This window comes from Eupeodes corollae, chromosome 1 (genome assembly GCF_945859685.1).
Source record: "Eupeodes corollae chromosome 1, idEupCoro1.1, whole genome shotgun sequence".
Lineage (NCBI taxonomy): Eukaryota > Metazoa > Arthropoda > Insecta > Diptera > Syrphidae > Eupeodes > Eupeodes corollae.
Window position 1 is genome coordinate 13,882,994 of NC_079147.1, and position 24,843 is coordinate 13,907,836.

General features: G+C 34.6%; 1 protein-coding gene across 1 annotated transcript; it reads left to right on the forward strand.

Annotated features, from left to right (window-relative positions):
- On the forward strand, window positions 1-24,843 carry LOC129940328 (T-cell leukemia homeobox protein 3). Its single transcript, XM_056048633.1, has 3 exons — window positions 1-960; window positions 8,567-8,904; window positions 24,611-24,843. Exons 1-3 carry the CDS (start codon window positions 818-820, stop codon window positions 24,841-24,843), a joined length of 714 nt encoding a protein of 237 aa, XP_055904608.1. The 5' UTR covers window positions 1-817.

The window sequence follows — 24,843 nt, forward strand, 5'->3', positions numbered from 1 at the left end:
AATTTTACCGGGCGAGTGTTTAGTTAACGCTGACACGTCAATTTGTCGAGTTGCCTGATCGCGGTTAAGTCAGCGTCGGAATTTGAATTTAAATTTGAATCTGAATCTTCTTCCTATTTTTTCTTTTGTTATTGTTATTGGACTTTTTCTGGTTTCTGCGAACGGAAAGGAACTTAATGTGTTACTGTCAAGATTTATGTTCCCCGCATTGACTTTGAGCGGTACGATTTGTATGTGAACCTGTGAACATCAATCAAAGGAAGCAGTAGATACTAATTTTTTCGCTTTTGGGTGAAGCTTTGTTTGTTTTTGTGAAGTTGTTAAGTAATGACCCACTACCAATAGCATCCGATGAGAGTAAAGCTTTGCTTACATGTGGTGTTAAATTGCCGTCGCTCATTTGACACATCTGTCAATCCGCCAGTGATTAATTATTTATCGAATTCGAGTGTCAATAAACGAGAAAATCTATATAATTAAAGTGCAATGCAAATTTATGCGAATGTTTGCATTTAATTCGAGTTCATTGTCGGTAACTTTTGATGTGACAATTCGAACTGTCAAAGAATTGTATCTTGTGGATATTGTGAGTGGTGTTTTAACTTTAATTCAAAGTGTTTGGCATTTTTTAGCTGATGTTATTGGAGATTGATATCTTTATAGTTGATTAAACTAATTAAATTAATATTTCACGTGTTTAACTCATATGTATGTAAATTGAAGTTAAGTAACGTGACGTGACGAACAAACGCTCAAGTCTGCAGCAACAACACAAATTTGGACTAAATAAATACCAATAGATATAACTTTTGTAATTATGTCCGGTCACGAAGATGATGACCATGATGTCGAGCGGGAGATTCATGTGGACGTGGATTCGGATTCAAGAATGTCCTGCGGGTCAGGATCGGATATTGACTTGGATGGCAGTTGTTATGATGAATCGGAAACTCCTTTAAGGTTCGTTTTAATTTGCATAACATATGAATTAACGTAGTTTGAGTAGCTTTAGGGTACATCTTGAATCGTTTTTAAGGAACAGAGAATGTCTGAAGGTCTCTTGGAAATATAGTTTAAGTTAAACTTATTCTAGAAATATGATAAAACTGTGTAAGAAGTAATAGGAACTATAAGGTTCTTTGTGTTGCAGTTAGAAAACTAAACTTTAAATGGTTGTATTTTTACTGCCTGGAAGTGAAACATAAACAACAGAGCGACTATTGGTAAGAAAAGCCTAGAGATCCAGCATCTCCCATCCATTATTGTGTTTTATGGAAAATATCAATAAAACCCTATAATTTGACGGATGACAAAACTAAATTGAGTCAGTGGCAACATTAAAGCTTAAAGTTAATAAAACTAGTTCTTAAGGTAGTCAGTTTCTAAGGTACTAACAATAACATTAGCAGCAAGGTTACACATGACACCAAGAAAACTAAACAAATACTTTTAGCCGGGTATAAGGTAATAATGGTCTCATTTGGAACAAGTAAGGACTGTAATACCAGAGGTCTTGGGTACAAATACCTGCCTATGCCATTTTTTTTTTACCGGGGTCCGCCTCTTGATAGGTATTGACAAATCATCCCAGAATAATTATTGTCCTAAAAGGTGGTTTCTCAGATCATCCGTTTTGATTCGGTATAAAAATGTAGGTCCCCACTTTTATCGTCAGTCATGACTTGCAAACTTGTAAACGGTAATTTTTACAGTTAACAGAATTTTTGAAGTTTCAATTCTGCATTGAAATGCAAGAATAAAAGTCTCTATTATATAAATGTTAAAACGAAATAGCAGATTTATCTTGTTTTTATGCAGAAGATGGCTCTTTAGAGAAGAAACATAGGTAATACCTTACCTTCCGTCGGCGTAAGAATAGTGTGATGTAGTATCAGCGTTGAAAAAACAATTTAAAGTCATAACACCATGTTTTTTTGAACTTTTCTTAAGATCAATGGTCCAAAAAGAACCATCTTTGCTTAAATCCTGTCAAATCAACAGCTCTCCCGATCTATCGCAAAACCTTTGATTTTTCTGTCCTAAACACCTTAAAGCTTGAAAGCGAAGTCATTGACTGTCAGTACTGCCAGAAATGTTGGGATAATTTTCAATCGTACCCTTACTTGGAACGACAACCTTAATAGTGCCATTGGAAAAGTTTATGGTAGTCTTCGTGCTCTTCAGCTCACTAGAAGTTTCATCCCAACTAGAACTAAATTGCTACTTGCCAAAACTCTTGAAGTGAATTTTTTTGCAACTTGAACTCTGCCACTAGCCGCAAATTAAATGTTGCATATAATAACATTACCCGATAAGTCTTTAATCTGCGACGGTATGACCACATATCAAACTTTGCACAACGTAGTCTTGACAGTTTATTAAACTTCCGATCGGTGAGCTATCTGCATGAAATCATTCAAACTCAACAACCGGGTTATCTACATAACAGGCTGTGCTTCCCTAGATCATCAAGGTCTTTTGTCCTTATACAACCTCGATTTAAATATCTCATTACTGAGTGTCAATTTTTGTCCATGTTACACGCTTTGGAACTCCCTGCCTACCGCTATACATCTTTAGGTTTACATCTTAAGTTTTCAAATATTTGGCAAATCGTTGATAATACCTATTTGTTAGGTAAGCCCTCATCTATTTCATTTTACTTTTTTTCACATTTTCGTATTTCAATTATATATTTGTAAATAGAACTCTCTTTACATAAATACAATCCAATACACTCTATCTTAAGTTACACAAGTTTTATGCGTCTCTAAATAACCCGGTACTCATTTGTTCTGTCTTCGAATTTTAAGTTTCACTAATGGCTGAGTATTATCAAAAGAATGGTAGATATTGTACTTTTAAGCTAGAAAATCCCAAACGTACTACAATTGGAACTAATTCGCACATAATAGCATAACCCAACGTTTCTTAAAAGCATGACCTTTTTTTGGTTCAAACTGTTTAACTTAAAGATCTTCATTGTTTTTGTTTCAAAATAGAACCCCAAACTTGTATACCTACAAAAAGAAATCAATTTTAATATAAATGTAATTCAAAATCCACTTAACTGAACGATGAGTAGCTTTTTTAATTTAAAATTGATCCGTCAATCAACTATGATTATCGTTTAAGCTTTCAACTTTTTAACAAAACATCATTTATTAAAACAAAGTCCATATTATGTGTAGTAGTTTCGCTTCAACAAAATTAGATTAAAAACCTTTAAACACGGGTCATTTGCATTTTAATTGATTGCCATTGTGATGTTGCTAAAAGCAAAACAAAAAAAAAAAAACAAAAAAAAAAAAACAAAGAACAAAACAAAACACTCAGACAACACGATAAGCAATTATTGAGGTGAGGCCTTATTGGCTTTTATTTATGAGATGCTCTTAATTAAAATTCCATTTCGTTTAGATACTTTTAAAGCTAAACGGGCATTATTTAAAGTTTTATAAGGTACGCTTGTTTTGGCTTTGTTTTTTTTTTTGTTTAATTTGTATTTACATGCATAGAAGTACAAGCTTGACGTTTGAGTAGTTGAGATCAATTTCCATTAAACATCCAGAAGTGTGAAAATAATATTTTTTAATTGACAACACAAAAAAAAAACCAATTAACTTATAGGTGGTAGACAACAAATATATATTATTTCATAAATAATCGAAATGAAATATTTTAAAGTATTTTTGGAATTTCAAGTACTTAAGCAACTGAAGTTAATAATACTAATTAATGAGTTAATTATTTAGAAATTGTTTAATTGAATTCAAAATTAAATTGCTGAGAACTGTATAAGTTTTATATATTATTTAAGGAGATAAGCACTCACAAATAACTTGTTTCTAGGTAATTTACAAAATACATTATAATATTTGAATTTATTCTAATTTGTTGTTAACTTAACTGTGTTCATAGGTTTAAACATAATTAACCAAAATATGAAATATAAATATTATAAAAACAAAAATACTATCAAATCACTCAAATAGTATTTAGGTTATTTTAAAACTTTAAAAATCTACACAAGGAAGTTCGAGCGTCAGCTCTTTTGTATTTTTTTTTTTAAATCACATGCAAATTTAAATTGTTTTGGTGGAACCAATAACAAAAAATCCAGGAGCGATCGAGGGTAGGGGTTTTGGAGTTTAAACAACCTCACCCAAATATGAGAATATGTGCAGTAATCAAATATCCATTATGGTTCGAAAGAAAAAAAACAGAAATGGTACAAAATTAATTTCCAACTCAAATTCTCAAACTAATTTAAACGAACAATTTTAATTAATTTGCTACGGTGATAGAAATTATGCACAAACACGCTAAATCAGAACAATATATTTCTGTAGGTTTTGGTAAAAAAGAAAAATATTTTTTTGGTTTTCCTTCATAATAACCACTAAAATGTTTAGCCCTCTAGCGCATGCAGACCCATACATGGTTTACCAAATTCAACATAATTTATTTCTATTATTATTGCACGAGTGGTACGGAAATGCAATGTGGAATTAAATAAGGTCTATTTTACTATGATAAAACAGTTTTTATTTTTCGCCAGAGATCTGTCACTCTCCAATAAGCTCATTCTTTAAAGAGCACGTGTCAAGTGCATTTCCATGAAAAAAGTTTGATTTTTGATACAGTTTTTTTTATAATAAACAGGGAAGTTCCACAAAATGAAAAAAAAAATAAAGTTGATGAACAAATAATTCCAACTAAAGTTCGACATGACCTCAAACAGTACAATCCCGCAATACCTCATAAATTGGGATACCAAAATGAAGTCTTGAGTAGGGTATCTGGATTTAGTTATGATTTTGACAGTTTTGCTATTGATCAAAGTAACACTCGTCCTGAAGGCGCTCCTGACTTATGTGTTAGTGGAAATGTCGTAACTCGTCTCACGGCAACTGTACCTAGAAATGTCGATTATAAAATCTTCTTTGAAAATTAGTTCAACAGTCCTAAACTTCAGGTTCAGGTGTTCCCAATTTAGAAATGGCTTCAGAAAAAGAACTTAAGAAAAAGGGAGGAGGATTCTACATTGAAAAAGTTGTTGTCATAGAAGGGGTTCGGATAAGTGCTGTCACTTGGTTTGATAACAAGCCAGTTCATATGCTTTCAACATATGTAGAAAACGAGCCAGCTACTACAAAAAAAGATATTTTAGAAAAGAGAAAATGTTTGAGGATATTAACTGCTCTCAGGCTATAACAGTTTACAATCAGCATTTGGGAGGCGTGGATTTATTGGATTCTATGCTTGGCTTATATAGAATTCATTTACGGTCCAAAAAATGGTATAAGAAAATTTTCTTTCATATTGTCAATTAATGGATTCTGTGGCGAAGGAATAATCCAGAATTATATATGGCTCTTTTTGACTTCAAGCAAGCAATCTCCGAACACCTATGCAAATCTGGAAAAATTATAACGGCACGGAAAAGTGGGCGCCCTAAAATTTTGGCTACTGACCTAAGCAGAGATGGAACTCCACTACGTTGCGAAAGTCATTTTAGTCAAGGAAGTCCAGCACCATCCAATTCCAGCACACCAACTCGGCTTCAAAACCCCGACAGCAAAACGAGCTAGAACCCAGAACTATCCATTGCTACAATTATAAGAGGAACTGTCTCTCTAAACTCCACGAATAATAATAATCATTCATCATTAAGTCTTTAATGCATAATAAACCATATATATGGGCTCGTAATTTTTGATTGAAAATGACCTAAGTGAAACAATCTCACGGCCGCTGATGACACATTTATAACAACAATTTATAAATAGAAATCTACTTAGTTATATTTCTATATATTTAATAATGTTTTTTATATTTATTTTTGTATTTAATAAGAGTGATTCAACAAGAAAAGTATGTCTTAAGATCTTTCTTAAACTGTGCTGCGTTATTTATCCTTCTAAGATGTCGAGGCAAATTATTTCACAATGAAAAATTGACGTTCAGAAACCAAGGATGAGTGAAGAGGGAAAATTAGAAGTCCTGTTCTGCCTGATGAAAAATGGCTTATTCTGGGTTAACATAATATCTGAGAAAATACTTAGGGTACGAAACTGAAAAAGACTATTGAACGGCGTTTGGTGCAAACGAGATGAACAATTAGAAATCCTGTCATACCTGCGTAAACCATAAGTGTAACGTATTATGGAATTGAAAACAACATTCAGTTTTTGCTTACTAGCAAAGCTACATTTTGAAAATGTTTCACAACCAAAAGTTAATATAGGCATAATTAAAGTTTTAGCAATTATAACTCTAGTAGTCAGGGGAGTAAGAAATTGTGTCTTCCACAATGACCGTAAGACTTGCCAACGGCAATATTTATATGGTTGTCCCAGGTTAACAAAGATTGCCATAAGCTGAAGTCTAATAAAGCCGCTGAAGCAGATGGCTTGAATGCCGAGTTCTTTAAGGCAGCTGTAAGATATGGTCGGAAGAAATCATGTCCGATGAATGGAACCTCAGTATTGTTTGCCCATTCTGAAAAAAGGAGACCCTCTAAACTGCACCAACTATAGAGGAATCAGTCTGCTTTACATGTCTTACAAAATCTTCTCTCCCGTAATATGTGAACGTCTAAAGCCCATCGCAAACAACCTGATAGGTCCCTTTCATTGTGGTTTTAGACCAGGAAAGTCCAGTCGATGAAATATTCACATTACGGCAGATCCCGGAAAAAACCCAAGAAACACCAAATCGACACCCACCATCTTTTCATCGATTTCAAAGCCGAATATGACAGCATCAGGAAGACCATGGAGAACTCACGCTGCTCAAAGGTTGGAAACAACTTAACAGAACCTTTCGATGTCAAAAAATGTTTTACACAAGGTGATACGCTGTAATGCGACTTCTTTAACATCGTACTTGAAAGAATAATGCAAAGCTCACACGTCAATACTAGAGGCACTATCTTTCAAAAGTCTGTACAATTACTAGCATATGCTGATAACATTGACAGCGTGATGTCAATATGGCTTTTGCGAGTATTGAGATAGAGGCGGCAAAAATGGGTTTAAAAGGTTAATGAGGGCAAAACGAAGTACATGCTGTCGTTAAGAAAGTATCTGCAACACCTACGTCTTGGTTTAAACGTTAACATCGACCTAGGCTCCACTGTAAACGCAGAAAAAAACACCACCGCTGTTTATTTGGGCTAAGAAAACAATTCATTGTTAAAGTCCTCTCTCGAGGGACCAAAGTGTCGCTATATAAGACCCTTATCATCCCCGTCCTGCTATAGGGTGCAAAAGCATGGATTATGACAAAAGCGGATGAAAGCACCTTGGGTCGCTTCGAGAGAAAAGTTCTTCGTGTGATCTACGGTCCCGTATGCATCGAACTGGAGTGGAGGAAAAGATGGAACGACGAGCTGTAAGAGCTGTACAGTGCCGTAGGCTGAGCCAGAAGGGTAAAAGTCCAACGACTAAGATGGCTGGGTCACGAGGAGCGTATGGAAACCAATGCTTCGGTCCGGAAAGTCTTCGAATCCACTTCCACAGGAAAGCGCAGTAGAGGAAGACCGCGAATCAGGTGAGGCGCACAAGTGGAAAGTGACCTCACCCAACTTGTAGCGTGTAACTGGAGACATGTAGCTAGGGAGCGAGTAAAATGGAGAAGTTTGTTGGGTGAGGCCCTAGTTCACACAGGACTGTAGTGCCACCTTAAGTAAGTAAGTAAGACAAAAATTTGACGTTTGGGTTCACATTCAGCATCGGCCCCTAAAATGTTACCACTCTATAGACGGCAAATATTCGCAGCTGCTTTGCTTAACCTCTTTTTACCTACAAAATCGTCTTTTGTAACTTGGTTCGATTCAGGATTGAGCCGTTCATATTTAAAAAAAACTTAAAAATTACCACAAAAGTTAGAAATTATAACATCTTTAAAAATGTGGATGCAGTTTGTAATTCAAAAACAATAAATTTTGCTAATAAACATTGATTTCGTAGCAAAACAAAATCTTATACGTTTAAGAATTTTGTTCCATTTAAAAAGTTCATCTTAAATTCAAAAAACTCTCAACATTGTGTTAGAGTGTCAAGTTTACGTTAGTAAATAAAAAAGTCGGAATAAACTAATTTTTTTGTTATTTAAAATATGTATAAGAAAAATAGTTATTTTAGCTTTAAAAGCGTTTTCAAAATATGTAAAATAAATCTTTATATTCTTAAAACTAACATAAGAAATATCTGTTTATGATATTTTTTATATCTACATAAATTTACTTGCTTGTTATGCGGGGGTCATGAAAACACTCATCTCTTTCCGCTCACTGACTTTTGACGTTATTTTTTCTGTTTTTCTATATAAGAAAAGATAAATAATTGTTTGGGGTAAGATACATTTATAATCATTTTATAAGTCTCTGACTGAAAAAGCTATTCATTAATTTTACATTAATTCAACAACTCAACTACTTAACGCCTCGTTGATTTTTTATACTCACTTTACAATCAAAACTCATGTTTTTCTTTTCAATTAAAATTTATGTAAATTTTTGATTAATATGAGAATTATTTTCTATTTTATTTTTTTACAGTGAATCTCTTCAATCAGAACAAACAAGATCATCCTCCAGTGAGAACCTGCCATTTAGCATATCCCGCCTGCTATCGAATCCCTATGAAAACAATAATAAAAGTCCCGATAAAGATCTCAATCAAATCGACAGTGAGGCAATGGCAGCGTATAAATTAGCTACAAGTATTGCATCTTCACCGTATGGCAGTGCTGCCACTGCTTTATATTCATATCCGCATTTGTACTCATCTGGTCATGTGCTGCGGGTGCCACCGCAAAGATCACCATTGACGTGGGCATTGCCACCGTTGCATCATGCTGCGTTAGCGCATCAAGCTGTAAAAGATCGTCTAGCTGGTGAGTTTTTCTTTTCATTTCTTTAATGTTCACGTGTGAATAGTTTAATGACAGCAAACAAAAATAATAAAAATTAGAAACACTTCCTCAACTGGTTTTCTAGTACTATGAATTAAAAATTGTACTAGAAATCAAATAAAATTGTTGTAGTCTGTAATCGCTGCGTATTGAGCGTGGTTCTATGTTTTCTTAGGTTAGATACGAAATAATTCCAAGTTTTATTTAGATCAAGGTACTAAATATTTCGAACGAAGAAGCAGAGAGAATTTTAAATTTCCCATTTTTAAGTTTTAAAGATGAATTTTGTCGTTCGATGTTTTCTATGTTCATATGCTATGTTTTTATACATAATGTTCACTTGTACGTAGGTAGACATCAAACGAGTGAAGTATCGTTTTCCTCTGTTTAACAATCTTCCTTTAATAAAATGTTACATCAAATTGTATAATTTCTATGTTTTTTCTATGTTTTTTATATTTGTTGCAAAACGATGTTAGTTCAAGCAAAATAGCGACACAACTTGTTAACAAGTTATATCTTTCATAATTTTCTGTTACCTTTAGGTGTAAGTTGCTTAAAACACGGCCTGTTAATGCGATGTTTTTTACGTTTTTGACAAATTTCCTGAGGTTTCTTTACCAGCTTTATGAAATAATTAAGAATTAGGATGTCAATACATCAAGATTCGTGAAAACTTAAAGAAAACAAAAAAACATAGAAAACATTGAATATTTCTTGACAATTTAATTAAAAAAAATATTATTATTATTATTTCTCTAAAATACTCACTAAAAGTGTTCAATAATTTGAATCATTTAATACTTTTCTATGAATTCGATGTGTTGAGATAAGTCAAAGTCTTTTCGATCTATGAAAGCAATTGTATAACTTTCAACGCACATCAGAAACAAGATATCGATTGATTTAATTTTCCATTAATTATCTTCAATTAAAGCCAAAAAGTATCCCATCCCGTTAAAGAGGCTCAGAGTAAAAAAAAAAATAATACAAACAAAAACAATTTAAATTCCAACACTCAACAAAAAATGTTTATCCACTCCGAGTCCGTGAAGTAGAAACCAACTCAATTTCCAATCCATTTATGTACCGCATTCCATTTCGATAGATGTTGGATGCCTTCTTTTAACCGTATATAACCTAACCTAACCTATTCCGAGAGCCTACCGCATTTTAGAGCAACCAAACAACCGATCATTACCTGATCTTGCCAATGCATTGATTAGGAATCAAAGAAAGAAATAACACCCGAATCGCTACTGTTGTTCACACTAATAAGGACGATCAGAGAAAACTCTTAAGCGGATAGAAACGGACATGACAACCCCCGAACTCCGTGCGTCGTCGTCGTTGTCTCAAACGCAAAGTAAAGAAGCTTCGGCAAAGATGATGTGGTCCAGAATATTAAATGGCAAAGATTTAAATCCGCCACTGGCTGTCGATTGTCGGATTGTACAAACTATACAAACTATCATATATATACCTAACCTACCTACCTGTAGTTGGTTGGTCGTTAATTTGGTTGTTTGTGCTTTTGGCACGGTGCGACGGCTTCTGCTGGCCAGATCCAGGAAAGAAGAAGAAGAAGAAGAAAAGTCCTCTCATGCAAAATTCCAGTAGCACAGTGGCACTCAGCAGCCCCACTTCTCGTAATCACCTTTTAATATTGTTGTGTCTCCGCCCGGCCCGGTTTTTTTCGATCAGCCTGATGCAGCGGCAACGGCAGTGGTGGTCAGAACATCAGAACCAGCTTCGGCAAAGTATAAAAACGTGTTCGCCTTTCAAATTGTTAGCCATGTCCACCACCCCGAAGAGGATGCGTCTACTAATTTGTTTACATTATGAGCTTCACTTGTTATTCATTGGCTATCGTTGTAGTAGTGAGGGCCTGGTCATACGTCGTCGTTCGCCATGCTTTGAAGCCTGTTTATCCCTCAGGGACTGTTGGGCACTTGTAGCTTTAACAAGAACTCAGACTCACGCATATGCAAACAAAAAGGACTGCAGGAAGTGCGATCAGCATCACATCGTCTCACCTGGACATCGACATCTATACGGCGACCACCGACCGAACCACTAACATACCGCCATTTACCGTCCTTTAGCCTTCCGGTGCGGTGGTGATGATGACCATCCTGCCACTACCACTGGACTGCGCACCGCGCGCCGTTCCTCCGCGCTGCAACCACTGCTTAAACCACCGGCCACGGCCGCCACATCACCCGATCACCGCCATCAAGGCAGTGCCGATACTTAAGGCATTTTAATTAGGTGGTTAACATGACTTTTTAATTTCAGCAAAAAGAATTAATTACTCGCTGGGCGGTCTGCATCAGCAGCAGCGGAATGATTCCGTTTGAATTTGATTAGCGGGTGTACTCGATGGAGGATGGACGTTCGGACACTTGGACGCTTTAGCCCTTATCGGCCTGTTATTAAAGAAGACTGCTCAACTCTGAGTCCCCTCACACAGAGAAGAGCAAGACGAATTACCTGCCTGCCGTGTTGCTTTTAATTTATTGATTGTTAACCGCCTGATGTCGCGTCCAACGTCCGTTGCGTCGCGTCGACCGTCGGTTCACTTCTTCAGTCATCTTCGGTCGTATCCGTTTATTTGTTACGCGGCCAGCAGTAAAGACGAGAATGAGTATGCAAAAAGGCTAAGCTTATCAATGGCTTGATGATGGCTTCCCGCTGTCTTAAGAGGCTTTTAGTTAACTGCAAATACTCTAGACAGCGAGCAGCGCAGCGCGACGGACGGCGCGGCGCGGTGATATGTGTGTGTCATAGTCATTCGGTTTCACTTTTATGTCAGCCGTTTTATGCTGCCGAGTTTTAGTGTCGATGTGGATAAGGTGGCGCCTCTTTTTCGGTGATTGTTGGACCTCTACCAATTTCCAATCCCAAATCAAAATCAACATCATATCTATTGAAGTAAGACTCATATAATGGTTGTGGTTTTGCTTTTAATTTAAAATTGGGTATTAAAATTTTCATTTAATCAAAAGCGGCTTCGAAAAAAGAACAAAACACAAACATTTTTATTTACGACTTTTGTTCGATCATCAAAACCATGAACATTCTCTTTATAAGACATCAATTTTAAAGTTTATAGTCTTTAGTTTTGATAAATTGATGATGTTTAAAGGGAGAGTTGAGTTGTTGCGATGAGCGGAGAGTTTCATTTAAAATATTGTAAAACAAGAAGCCCGAATAAGGTAGTTAAATTGTCGGCATATAGTCAAGTTTAATTTTATTAAATTAACTTTTATCTTTACACGGGTTAGTTTTATACCATTTTTATTTTTGGAGATACATAAATATTATTGGACTTAATTAAAGTAATTCTAAGTTCTGTTTTGTATTACGTTCCTGTCATGAAATTAATTGGTAAGCTTTTATGTCTTTTGATGTCATTTTGATGGTTGTCTTCAAATAACCAGTTGACAAATCGAAGGCCCAGAGCAGTACGAAAGAAGATGTTTTAAAAATATCATTGAAGAGCTTAAATAAATTAAATAATTAAATTGGTCAACAAGCTTTTGAATGTTCAGTGTTCAGTATTTTATTCACTTTTCAAAAAATTCTCACTATTTGTTAGACTTTACCCTTTTTTTTTAAGCAAAGAGTACTGAATACAATTTTCATCTAGATATTAAAGGTTTTAGGTCACTTAAAGCACATCTGGTCTCATAAGGTAAAGCAAATTTTGTAAATCTCTTCCGAACCTTTTCAATCCTTAAAATACTTGATGTTGTAAAGGAATTCCATATTATGCAACAATATTCAAGTAAAGGTCTTACAAGTGATACAAAAACAGTTTTTAAAGCACAAGGATCTTCGGATGACTTAGAACTTCTTGAAATAACATTATCAATTTGGAGAGAAAAATTGATATTCGAGTGAAAAATCACACCAAGGTCCTTTGGATTTGTTAACCTCACTGAGAACTGATTCTCAATTGTGTAGTGAAAACATATGGGATCCTTTATTTTAGAAAACGTAACAATACTACACTTTTTTACATTGAAATTTAAACCATTTATGAAACACCACTCTTGGTAATATTATCAATATCCAATTGAATGTTACTACCATCTGATGAAGAACTTACGAACTAAAAATCTTGTGATCATCAGCATGTAGAAGACATTTAGAACTTTTAATATAATTCAGTAAATCATTTATAAATAAAATAAAAAGGAATGGCCCAAGGTGACTACCTTGTGGTACACCGGAAAAGTTTGTATTTCTTTGGAACCAGTCCAACCAAATAGCTTTTGATCCATTTTATTAGATTCGAGTGGAAGCCAAGAAATTCAAGTTTTTTCAAGAGAACATTATGTCGAACCCGATCAAACACCTTGGGAAAATGGGTGTAGATTACACCCACTTGAGTACGATTTTTTAAACAACCAAGACAGTAATTTGTAAAAATTGCTAAATTTGTTGCAATAGATCTACCACTCATTGAGCCATGCTGATGAAAGAGAATATGGTTTTGAATTAAACTATAAAATTTAATTTTAACAATTGCATCAAATAATTTGAGGATTAGCTGAAGCTTAGGAATAGGTCTATAATTTTCCACAGATGCCTTAGAATCAGATTTATGTAAAGGAGTTATCAGAGAAAAATGTAGTACCCGTGGTATGATGGTTAGTGCGATGTAAGATTGAAGTCATGCGAAAGGTCTTGGGTTCGATCCCTGCCTATGCCACCTAAAGTTTTTTTTTCACGGGTACTGCCTCTTGCGAGGAATTGACAAATTCTCCAAAAGTAATTCTTGTCATGAAAAGTGCTTTCTCAAATTTGCCGTTCGGATTCGGGTTAAAACTGTGGGTCCATTCCATCCCTGACAACAGTACTCGCACACAGGAATGGTTGTGAGTTCTCAATCACTAGGCCCTAGTTCTCAAACGGACGTTGCTCCACCCAATTTATGCTTATTTATAGTTATCAGAGAAAGTTTCCATATATCTAAAAATACTTCTTGTTTCAAGGACAAATTGAAAATTAAGCAGAGTGAGGTTTTAAGGTTATATTTACAAAATTTCAAAACTAAAGGTGGAATATTGTCCGGTGCGGCAGAGAAACTGTTATCAAGTGACGATAAAGCATTTAATACATTATAATCTAAACCCAAATCAGAAAAGTTCGATTGGAAAAATAAAGCACAGTTATATCTTGTATATTTAAAAAAAATACCATTGTAAAAAATACTGGAAGAATTCCAATTGATTTTCTTTTAGTATTTAGACTTGACCAAAAACACTTCGAATATTGTTTATATGTAAATCTTTTTAAGAATTCGTACTCTTTCCTAGATCTAATAAATTGTTTTTACCTAGACAAACTTTTATTAAACTAAATTGGTGTTTTTGAATTTTTGATTTAAAGGAACAAAATTAACAACATTAACATTAGAACATAACTGTGATTCAATTAAGACAGAAGAATTAAATTTATTTTACCTTTCTCGTATAAACCTTTAAAGAACGCAGAAGTGCTTATGCTAAAACGGTTCCAGAAAACTATTTAAAACAGTAAATTAATTATATTCAATGAAAATCCACAAGTCCTTTTATAACTAATGAGACATTGCGAAAACTAAGTGAGGAACTGAAGTGATTTAAAATGTATTCAGAATTCAGGGAGTTCTTACAAAAAGTTATGAAAAAAAACTTCATAATAATTTGATGAATAAGAACTTGTCTCGGCAATCTTTCTTCGTCCATTTCCATCACCTTAATAATGTAGTCAAAGTGTTGTTTTAGGGTCCTTAAGGACAATGGAGGTTAAGCTGTTTCCAAATGTATTATATAAATTGGAGTGCAAATTTGTAGCCGAAAAATTCGCTTTAGGAAATACATGAGAACCCTTTCCACCTCCTCGTATTGGCAATATCCCCAAACTTAGGGATTATTGCTTCTATAATGCTATAAAACATCATAGGATCTGCTGTCGCATGAACATTTTTTAGCTTTAAACTATGCTCGACACCTTTATTATCGATGCAACGTTCCCACACAGAAGTAACTGCTCTTTTGGATTCCACTAGGTTGGCCTCATAATGCTTTTTTATTTTGAGGTTAGATGTTATTAAAACCCCTAAGTATTTGTACTCTCGTATTTGTATACTCTATTTGCATACCTTCCTCCTCCGCCCCGAAATATCATAGTTTTAGACTTAAATTAACTGTCAGATTCCAATTTTCACGTTATGTCTCAAGTCTGTTCACCATACGCTGCATTCCTTCCACCGATTCAGATAAAAAAAAACAATATCATCCGCAAATATCAATCCTGGAATCCGAGTACTTCTGAACTGGATTCCTCCTCCGACCTCCTCCAAGATATTATTATAATAAACCTTGTTTTACTCCCATTTCTGTTGAAAACTCTTCAGATGCATACTCCCCATCCCATACGTAGGCCGCATTATTTTCATACATCGCTCTGACAAGGGTAGACTGTACTTGATACTCCAAGCTTATAAAGCTTATAAAAAAGATCTTCATGGTCGATTGAATGAAACGCAGTTCGAAAATCCACAAAAAAGGCGTAGTCTTTTTTCCTTCTTTTGGAGTCCTCTGCAATGTTTATCCAACTGAATACTTGGTGTATAGTCGAATAGATTTTCTAAATCCTACTTGAAATCCATTAAGAATTTTCTTTTCTTCGGTCCAATGTGTAAAAATTAGAGTACTGAAAAGCTTTGCGGAAGAATTCAAGAAATAGGTGCCCCTATAGTTTTCCGGTACATCATAAGACCCTTTTTTGTGTAAGGGGTATTAACCTCTTAAAGATTTCAGTGACGTCTGAGCTCTCAAAAATCCTGTTGATCTCCTCTGTCAATACGGATAAGAATTCTATGGAACAGTTCTTAAAAAACTTCACGCGGAGCCTTACCCTTTTTGGTATTTTCCATTACATTTTTTAGCTCAGTAGTCGAGAATGGTGCATCAAGAAATTCATCTTTGAAATACGGAACTGCGTACGCAATAAATACGGAGTTCAGACGCTTTCAGTGATGAAGCACAGCAAAGCTGCTTTCTTTTATGTGGTTTGACTAAATGTCCCACAACTAACCCCCGACGATAAGAGCACCGTCACATCACGGAAAATATTTATAAAACTTGGTCAAAATTGGTTTTCTAATAAAATAACTTTTTTCAAGAATTGAAGATATTGCCTTCAAACTAATTTTATATTACATAAAATATATAGCTTTCAACTTTAAGTCCAAAATGTTTATAAAAATCCATTTGTCAGTTTAAAACCTACAAGAAATAGTACGAAAATTTGGTAAAAATTGATGTTTTGTTCTCGATATCAAGTGAATAAATGAAAGTATTGACTTCAAAATTATTTCATTCTGTGCTTGATATTCTTTAAAAAATCTAATCTGTTAGTTTCGTTTCTCTTATTAGTTAGTGTTGGTTGCATAAGTTTAGGTTAAGAAATAACAACTTACAAGAAATGCATCTAAGATTCTAAATAAAATGGGTTTTCGACTTAAAATCTTACTAATAAAAATATATTTTTGGAATCAAACTAAATATTTTTTCATATACAAAATATTGTTGGTAATTTTAAGTCAATCTTTTAGAAAACTTCAACTGACAACTTTTTCAACGAAACACTAAAACCTACTAAAACAACAAAAAACTGATAAGAAATGGTTTTTGACTCAATCATTTGAAGAACAATTAAAGATATTGACTTCAAATTATTTAACTTACACAAAATACTGTTACAAATCTTTTGTTAAGATTCGTCGACAGACGGAATTTGAAGTTATCAGTCTGGGTCCCAGCCTCTTTTTTGATGCCTCTGACAGCTTGTATCTTGAGAAAATGTGTGATGACATAAATATTTTTGGTGGCAATGTTATGCTTGGTTATTTGCCTTTAATTTAATTTAAAATATGAAGACTTTGTACGTTTTTCAAAAAACAAACACATTTTAAAACATGCTCAATTGTGTTAACAGACGGGCTAATATATATTTTCTCAAGAAAAAAAGCTCTTAATTTCCCCATTACCTACTTGTTTTTTTTTATTTTGTTTGGTTGTTTAAGAAAGTCTCAGTTGTTGAATTATTATTAGCACCCAGAACTAAGCATTCCAAAAACAGCCCCAAATGTTCTCACTTTTTTAAGGCTTTGAGTTTTTAGGTGTAATGTTGCTATCACCACAAGTTTATAAGGGAGACATTTAAAAAAAAAAGATTAGAGATCAAGAACCCAACATTTCTGCATCATTAGAGTTCTGAAATTCAATGGTGGTATTTCAAGCTTTACGGACTCGAACAAAATAAACTTCTCGGGAGTTTTCAAAAAAAAATGTAAAAATTATTTGTCCATACATAAACCAATACAACAAAAATTAAAACCGTTTTAACCCAATGTATAAACTTGACGAAAAAAGTGTTACAATCTTTTGAGTGTAAAATTATATATGAGCTAAAAAAAACCTATAACTTATTTTGACCAAATGCTCTAGAAACTATAAATACTTAGGAGGGGCGACGGGATAAGTTTTTTTTGACTTTGTTTGTAAAATTGATAGATTTGGGGAAAAACATTCGAAAACAGTTTTGATTTTGGGTAAAAATTATTTTTTTTTTCTGTTTTGATTTTGGAAAAATATTTGGGACATTATTTTTAGATTTCTGTCATTATTTGTCAATCAAGGATTAATAAATCATTTTGGGTATTAAATCCTATATTGTTGTTTACGTACGTGAAAATCAAAGATTTAAAAAAAAAAAACTTTGATCAAAAAGTGTTCTCTTTTAATGCTTCTTGGAATGAATGTATGTGATAATTTGACAAAATGTAATTCTTAATAGCATGCCAAGCAAACTAAAGAGAGATGATCATTAAAAGAGTCAAATCTAGTTTAAAAAACAACTTTTTTCATTTTTGGAAAAAGTATTATAATAACACACCTCGTAATTGTTGTTATAACATATGTGAAATTTTTCAGCTGTCAAATTTTATTAAACTCGTAGGACTTTGACACTTTAAGCATGCAGATATTTATAAAAGCTTTCTGTAAGCCTCAAAAACTACATCGCTTTATATACCATATTATTAAAAAAAAGTTTTTTAAGTTCGCATTGAGTACTAAATCTCTAAGACAGTGTTTTAGTTATTTTTCATCTATTTTGCCAGAGAAATCCATTAAATATCCTTGACAGCAGCCTCAGGGGGTTTTCGCTAAACATTTGCACGCAGCAGCTTCGACACAGAGACTTGGGTGCAAAATCCGCCAATCTAATTCACTTTCTTCCAAAGGCCACATTCAGGGCTCTTTATAGGCTTTTTCATATCGGACCAGGTTCACATATAAGCAAATATAAGTACATACATATATAACCAGGGTCAAAAGCAAAACATACAAATTAATTGCCAGTGTCAAGTTGGCAAATGAAAAACTGTCTCAATATAAGCAACGAGCGTGCGCCACGTATACGCTTGTTATGCCTTACAAATGAGACCCCAACGTTTCATATAGCATCTCCCTGAGGCGCCAATAATTGTACTTCTCCCAGGCTATTAAGATAAAACTCGCGGACTGGTGTTTGTTTTTTTCTTAAAGAGCGTATTTAAATACCTACCAAGCTATATCTTGGTCTCCAAGACGAAAAATCCAGCCAAGTAATATGTACGTCGCGTCACCTCTATAAAGACCAAACCATAGAGTTTGTGTCTCCAAAACAATTTCACCGCGTCTTCGTCGTTCTTGCTGTTGTCTTCGTCGCGTCGTTGTCGTCGATGTCCTGAGAGAAAACTCTTATCTCAAAAATAACTTTTAAAAGGTCTGTCACATTCCATCTTTAGTGAATGAATCTCCTGTCTTCCCCGAGGGCATTATAAGTTTGTAAGTAAGTAAATTTGTGTATAGTCTGTACTTTGCGCTTGCTGGGTTAAGGATCTACAATCTACATACAATATAGAGAAATCCTTTATTTTTCCATATCACGATATTGAAAATTCTACCTAACCTCGATTTATGCCCGAAGGGATTTCCTCTCGAATATTCTCGTATACTTTCATTCGAATACACTTTGCTTTAAAAATTTCTTCCTGCTTAGACAAGTTTGTGAGTCATTTTTTGAGTTGCTGCGGCAATAAAGTATGTCGCGTGTGATATTGCTTTTGTTGATTTGGGTTAAACACTTTGTTTTTGGGACTAATTGATTTTTTTGTTTTCCAATCAGTACATTATTCGACCTTTGGGAAGAAGGAAACCGTGATACGTCGACGTTATACGTACCTTACCTACGTTTTTTGTGAAATGGAAGTGTTGGATGAGATTTGAACAGGTTTATATATAGTTTGTATATGTAGGAGTATAGAAAAATTTTTGGGAGTGATAAGTCAATTGAAGAACAGGTATTGATTGAATAGGTTAGGTATACTCATTTAAGTTAAGTGACTTTAAGTTGATATCGTGATAGTATTTTATTATTGCAAACAGGAAGTAGGTTTAACAATAGCGAGTGACAATGACGTCGACGACGACTATACGGATGTGTCTGAGTGGTTGAATAGGTTTATGATTTTAAGTGATCCTAATTGAACGGAAGAAGATATTCGAGGCGACTTCTTAATTAGGGTACTTGCGATTTGCGGAAGGAGATATTTAAAAATGGAACTAATGCAAAAATTATGTTTCCATATTTTGGTGACAGTACCTGATCTGACAGTGGGTATTTTATTCATATATAGTACCTAACCGTCGAGAGGAATTCCTGGTCCGGAAGGGAAAAATCTTTTTTAAAGTTCATGCCTACTGATATTCTACGTTCTAATTTCAATTACGAATAGCATGAAATTGGTTGGAATTAACAGAAATGATAATTTGTTGTTTGCTTATGAACCGAAAAAAGTGCTAATCATGAAATCAATCAAACGGGTATCGTCCAGTTTATTTGAATAGATCAGATTCCGAACGAAATCTTTAATTCGATATTTCCAAACGACATGTAACTGATAATTAACGTGGCAATGAAACAAGGTTGTTACATGATGTAACAACCTTGTTTAATTGCCACGATCAAAGTGACCAAAAAAGCCGAAGGAAAACCTTGTATTGTATTGTATGTCGAATTCGACATACAAATGTTGACATTCACAAATCCACTGGCCCGGATAGTATCCCCACAATTGTTCTAAAGAGATGTTCGTCCAGACTGGCAAAACCACTGCGTAAGCTTTTCCATCTGTCCTATTCCACTGGTCTCTTTCCGAGCGGATGGGAAACTGCATTTGTCCAGTCTGTCCCTAAAAAAGGCGAATCCTCCTCACCATCCAACTATCGTCCAATTGTACTTACTTCCTTTTTTTCCAAGGTCATGGAAACGCTGATAAATTTTCAGCTTTAGAAATATCTTGAAGAACAGAAGCTTCTTAATGACCGGCAGTATGGCTTTCGTAGCAATAGGTCCACTGGTGATCTCATGGTTCATCTCACCGAACAGTGGAACAAATCTTTACATCGTTTTGGAGAAAGTACGATTATTGCACTTGATAATTCAAAGACAATTGATAGAGTTTGGCACCAGGCTCTCTTATCGAAAATGCGTGCATTTGGTATTGATGAATCCCTTCTTCGTTGAGTTAGAAATTACCTTTCAGACCGTTCAATTCAAGTAGTCTTGGACGGGTTCAAATCTGATATCCACAAAATAAACGCTGGTGTGCCCAGGTAGGTAGGTAATATTCAATAATATTTATTTAATATTCAGGTTCGCAAGCTCATCCAATTTAGATGAGGATTAGGCCGAGTTAATGGCGTTGACAGCTGCCTGACTGTCTGTAAAGATAGCCGCATTTCGGTTTTGGTTTGGATTTTGTTTAAGTATCTTACATGTCTCCCTTATTGCCAGAAGTTCAGCCTGAAAAACGCTAGCAAAGTCAGCAAGCCTATAGGATTTAGCTACAATTAGAGACTCAGAAAAGATTCCAGAACCAACTCCGCACTCCATCTTTGAGCCGTCAGTAAAGATGGTTGTGTAGACCAATCGAAACGATGTCATCCTCCCAATCTTCTCTGCATGGGAAAATAACCTTAAAACCCCTACTAAGGCTCAAAGTAGGAGTGCTGTAATTAGTGTCTACCGAGATAATATCTGAGGTAATCAATTTCGTTGGTTTGCTATGACAATAAGGTTTTGACAACCAGCTGTTTGATTCCTTCAGCCTATTAGCGCTGCAGGAAACTATGTTTTTAATAAAAAGGTCGATTGGTAGAAGATCCAAAATAACGTTTAAGGCGTCCGTTGGGCAAGTACGCATGGCCCCTGTGGTGCCCACGCAAGCTGTTCTCTGAGCCTTCTTTAGCTTATTAATATTATAGGCTTTGCTTAGAGCAGGCCACCACACAATCGGACCATATGTTAGGATTGAACGTACTACGGCTGTGCCCACTTTTTACCAAAAGTTTTGCTGCAGGCGTAGAAGGCAACATAGGCCTTCTTAACCCGTACTTCAATATTTAGCTTCCAGTTTAGTTAAGGGTCGAGTATAACTCCCAAATATTTTGCACTGGACGACAATTATAGGATTTGACCGTTGAGTCGAGGTAGCGTGAAGGGCGGTACTTTAGTTTTGGTGGTAAAGAGCAACAGTTCAGTTTTACTTTGGTTAACTCCTAGTCCACAACTCGTGGCCCAGTTGCTTACTTTCTTCAAAGCTGACTCCGTGATTTCACTAATCACGAAGGTGTACTTTCCTGACACCAATAGCATCAAATCATCCGCGTAGGCTACCGCCTTCACTCCACATCTCTCTAATTTAACAAGAATTGTATCCATGACCAGAAACCATAGAAGAGGCGAAAGAACACCATCCTGGGGTGTTCCCCTACTCACGTGTTTTGTTGCGATTATATTGCCTAGAGAGGCTCGAATCTTCCTACCACTCAGCATGGAAATAATCCATTCTAGAATAAAGTCTGGTGTGCCCAAGGGCTCCGTTTTGTCTCCGACACTTTTCCTTATTTTTATAAATGATCTTTTGTCTGAAACTTCTAACCCCATAATTGCTTCGCTGATGAAAGTACGCTCAGCTTTTCATATTCGTTTTTAAATTCTCATCCTTGTTCTTGTGATGTGAACTACCAACGGCAGCGTATGATGAGCTCATTAAATTCTGAGCTTGACAGCATCCAAAACCGTGTAGAATTTAATGCTTCAAAAACTCAATGCTGTCTACTGACACATAAAAGCGTAACCACTATCCTATGAGTGGTACTTGTATCGAGAAGACCGAATAGCTTTCAGCCCTAGGTATGTGCATAACAAACCACTTGTTGGGAAGCGATCTCATATTTGACATCGCCAAAAATGCCGCTCCGAAGATGCAAGAAGATTTTTACCCCTACTGATCTGGCTATAATCTAGAAAGCCTATATTCGTCCGAAACTCGAGTACAATTCCCAAGTCTGGGCAGGTGGTCCTATAACCTACTAGACTCTCCTAGACAGAATTCAAATGTCAAAATTTATTTGAAATTTGTTTGTAGTTACCTATGCTGATTTTTGGTTTTAGTTATGAATTTAAAATTCGACTGGCTGCGATGAAAATTACAAGATCAGAAGCCCAAACTTCACTAATTACTAGTCCATCTTGGAATTTGTATATATTTTTTTTAAATATTTCCGCGGAGCATTTGGATATTCTTCGACGGAGCCCACTTTGGGAAACCCAGTATTAGATAATCAATTTTGAAAAAAAAAAAATACCTTTAAGAAAGACTGTTTCTTTATGTTCGTTAAAAACTTACATAGAATTACAGAAGAGTTTCTGGAATTTATAGCTATTTTTTTGTATGTTTAGAAATTGAAAACAAAATTAAGTTTTTTTAGAACTTAATATCAAATTGACAATTTCTTATTCAAGTTTCTTCTTAAGAATCTAAATATTTGGTTTTTGTTTAAACACTTTTTCGAAACATCAGCTTGCGAAATTAATATCCACTGATCTGCGAGAATATAAATTATTATTATAAATAATTTAGCTCAAATATTGAAGACATGTCGTGGTACTTGTTGAACATTCTTGAAAAGATCTTAAGGTCATCTTTATTTGGACGTAAAGTACCTTTTTCACAGGGCACCATATATATGTCGTTTTTACAAACCTTCAATAAATTTAAAACAAACAAATGTTAATCGAACATTAAAAAATAATATTAAATGTGATCTTGAAACAAGAAATTAAATATCCTCTCAAGCATCACTTTTATTGTTGGTAAGCACTCTGATAATAATTATCATTATATTAATAAAATCATTAACAAGGTCCTTATACTTAAAAGTTCACTGCTGACTTCTTACATACATTTTTATTTAAATATAAACAACCATCAATATCATATGCACCACATTAAACCAAGCCTGATGCTATAAACTTTTAATGTTCCTTAAGTGATATGACTATACTCCATATCCATATGGATTTCAAGCTTCAACCAAAATAAGAGAAAAAAATGTTTATATTCAAAACCTCAAGTAAGCTATAAAAATAACGTGTCGGAATATCATTTTATATTCTGTTTTCAATTTGTCTAAATCAAGACTTGCAAATTTAAAATGTTTTCTTATTTTTTTTTTTTATTCGGGACAGAATTCTAGACCTTCATAAATGTACCTTCTATATGACTTGCATGAGTTTTATAAAGGTACGAGAAGGTATAAGATGTACCCCTACCTGAAAAAAAGTTCACATGAATGAAAAATCCATATTTCACTTATCCATCCCTCAGGAGAATATAGGTTTATTTTGGTATTTTATTGACTTTTGGATCTACAAGATATTTTCCAGGATATGGAGATGCAGACATCATCCCCATGTACCTATACTCATATGTGGGGAGGGTAGAAAACATCACTCTCGTGAATCTCCGTCAAGAGTGGTAAATATTAATAAATACCTTGGGGTTAATAACATCCTATCACTAAGGCCTCCCGCAAAAGCTTCGTATATATGTGTGCACATATAAAACAGAAGACGATGTGGTTTTGCCATACTCCCGCACTTCCCGGGGGATGACATGAGAACTTTTTCGGTTCTTTTCCTGGAATTGAAAACATTTTCGAAAATTGTGTTCCCGCAAATAGATTTTTATTCAAAGTGTTATTGAAAAAATGATTATGGATAAGCTTGCGTGGTGTGGTAAGAAATTTTGTGGATATCTTCTTTTAAAATGGGGAAGAAATTAGGGTTATTTTTATGAAAAGGGTTGGTTTTAGAATGTTCGACACACGTTCATATTTCAAAATGTTACTTTATTTGAATGTCAATATATGGATTTTTTATTGGGGGCCTGGATTTATTGGCTAAATGATTACATAAAATCTATGATACGTCCATATATTGGACCCTATTTTTCTCACTAAAAGGGGATTTGAAAAATTCCTTACAAGTCACGTAAAAATATGTGTTTATGAGTGTATTAAAAATACCCATTTGATGTTAGGTGTATAAATTATCAGGTTATGGGGTTTTATGATTTGTGGAAATAAAGTTACCCTAACCCGTTTATAAGGATCAAGGCTATTTATAGAAAGTAATAAAAATATGTTTTTGAAAAATGATTAAATAGAAAATTAATTTTGTTTAAGTATAAATTAATAACTTTAAAAATTTAAATATATTTTCTTTTTAATTTTAGCTGCGTTTCCTATTGCCCGCCGAATCGGTCATCCTTATCAAAATCGAACACCCCCAAAGCGAAAAAAGCCACGAACGTCATTTACCCGCATTCAAGTTGCCGAGCTGGAAAAACGATTTCACAAACAAAAGTATTTAGCATCGGCGGAACGAGCTGCACTGGCGCGAGGTTTAAAAATGACAGATGCTCAAGTTAAAACGTGGTTTCAAAATCGAAGAACAAAATGGAGGTGA

Coding starts and splice junctions, on each gene's coding strand:
- LOC129940328 (XM_056048633.1), top strand. CDS start 818: ATGTCCGGTCACGAAGATGATGACCATGATGTCGAGCGGGAGATTCAT. Junction 961..8,566: donor GAATCGGAAACTCCTTTAAG/GTTCGTTTTAAT, acceptor ATTTTTTTACAG/TGAATCTCTTCAATCAGAAC. Junction 8,905..24,610: donor TGTAAAAGATCGTCTAGCTG/GTGAGTTTTTCT, acceptor TTTTAATTTTAG/CTGCGTTTCCTATTGCCCGC.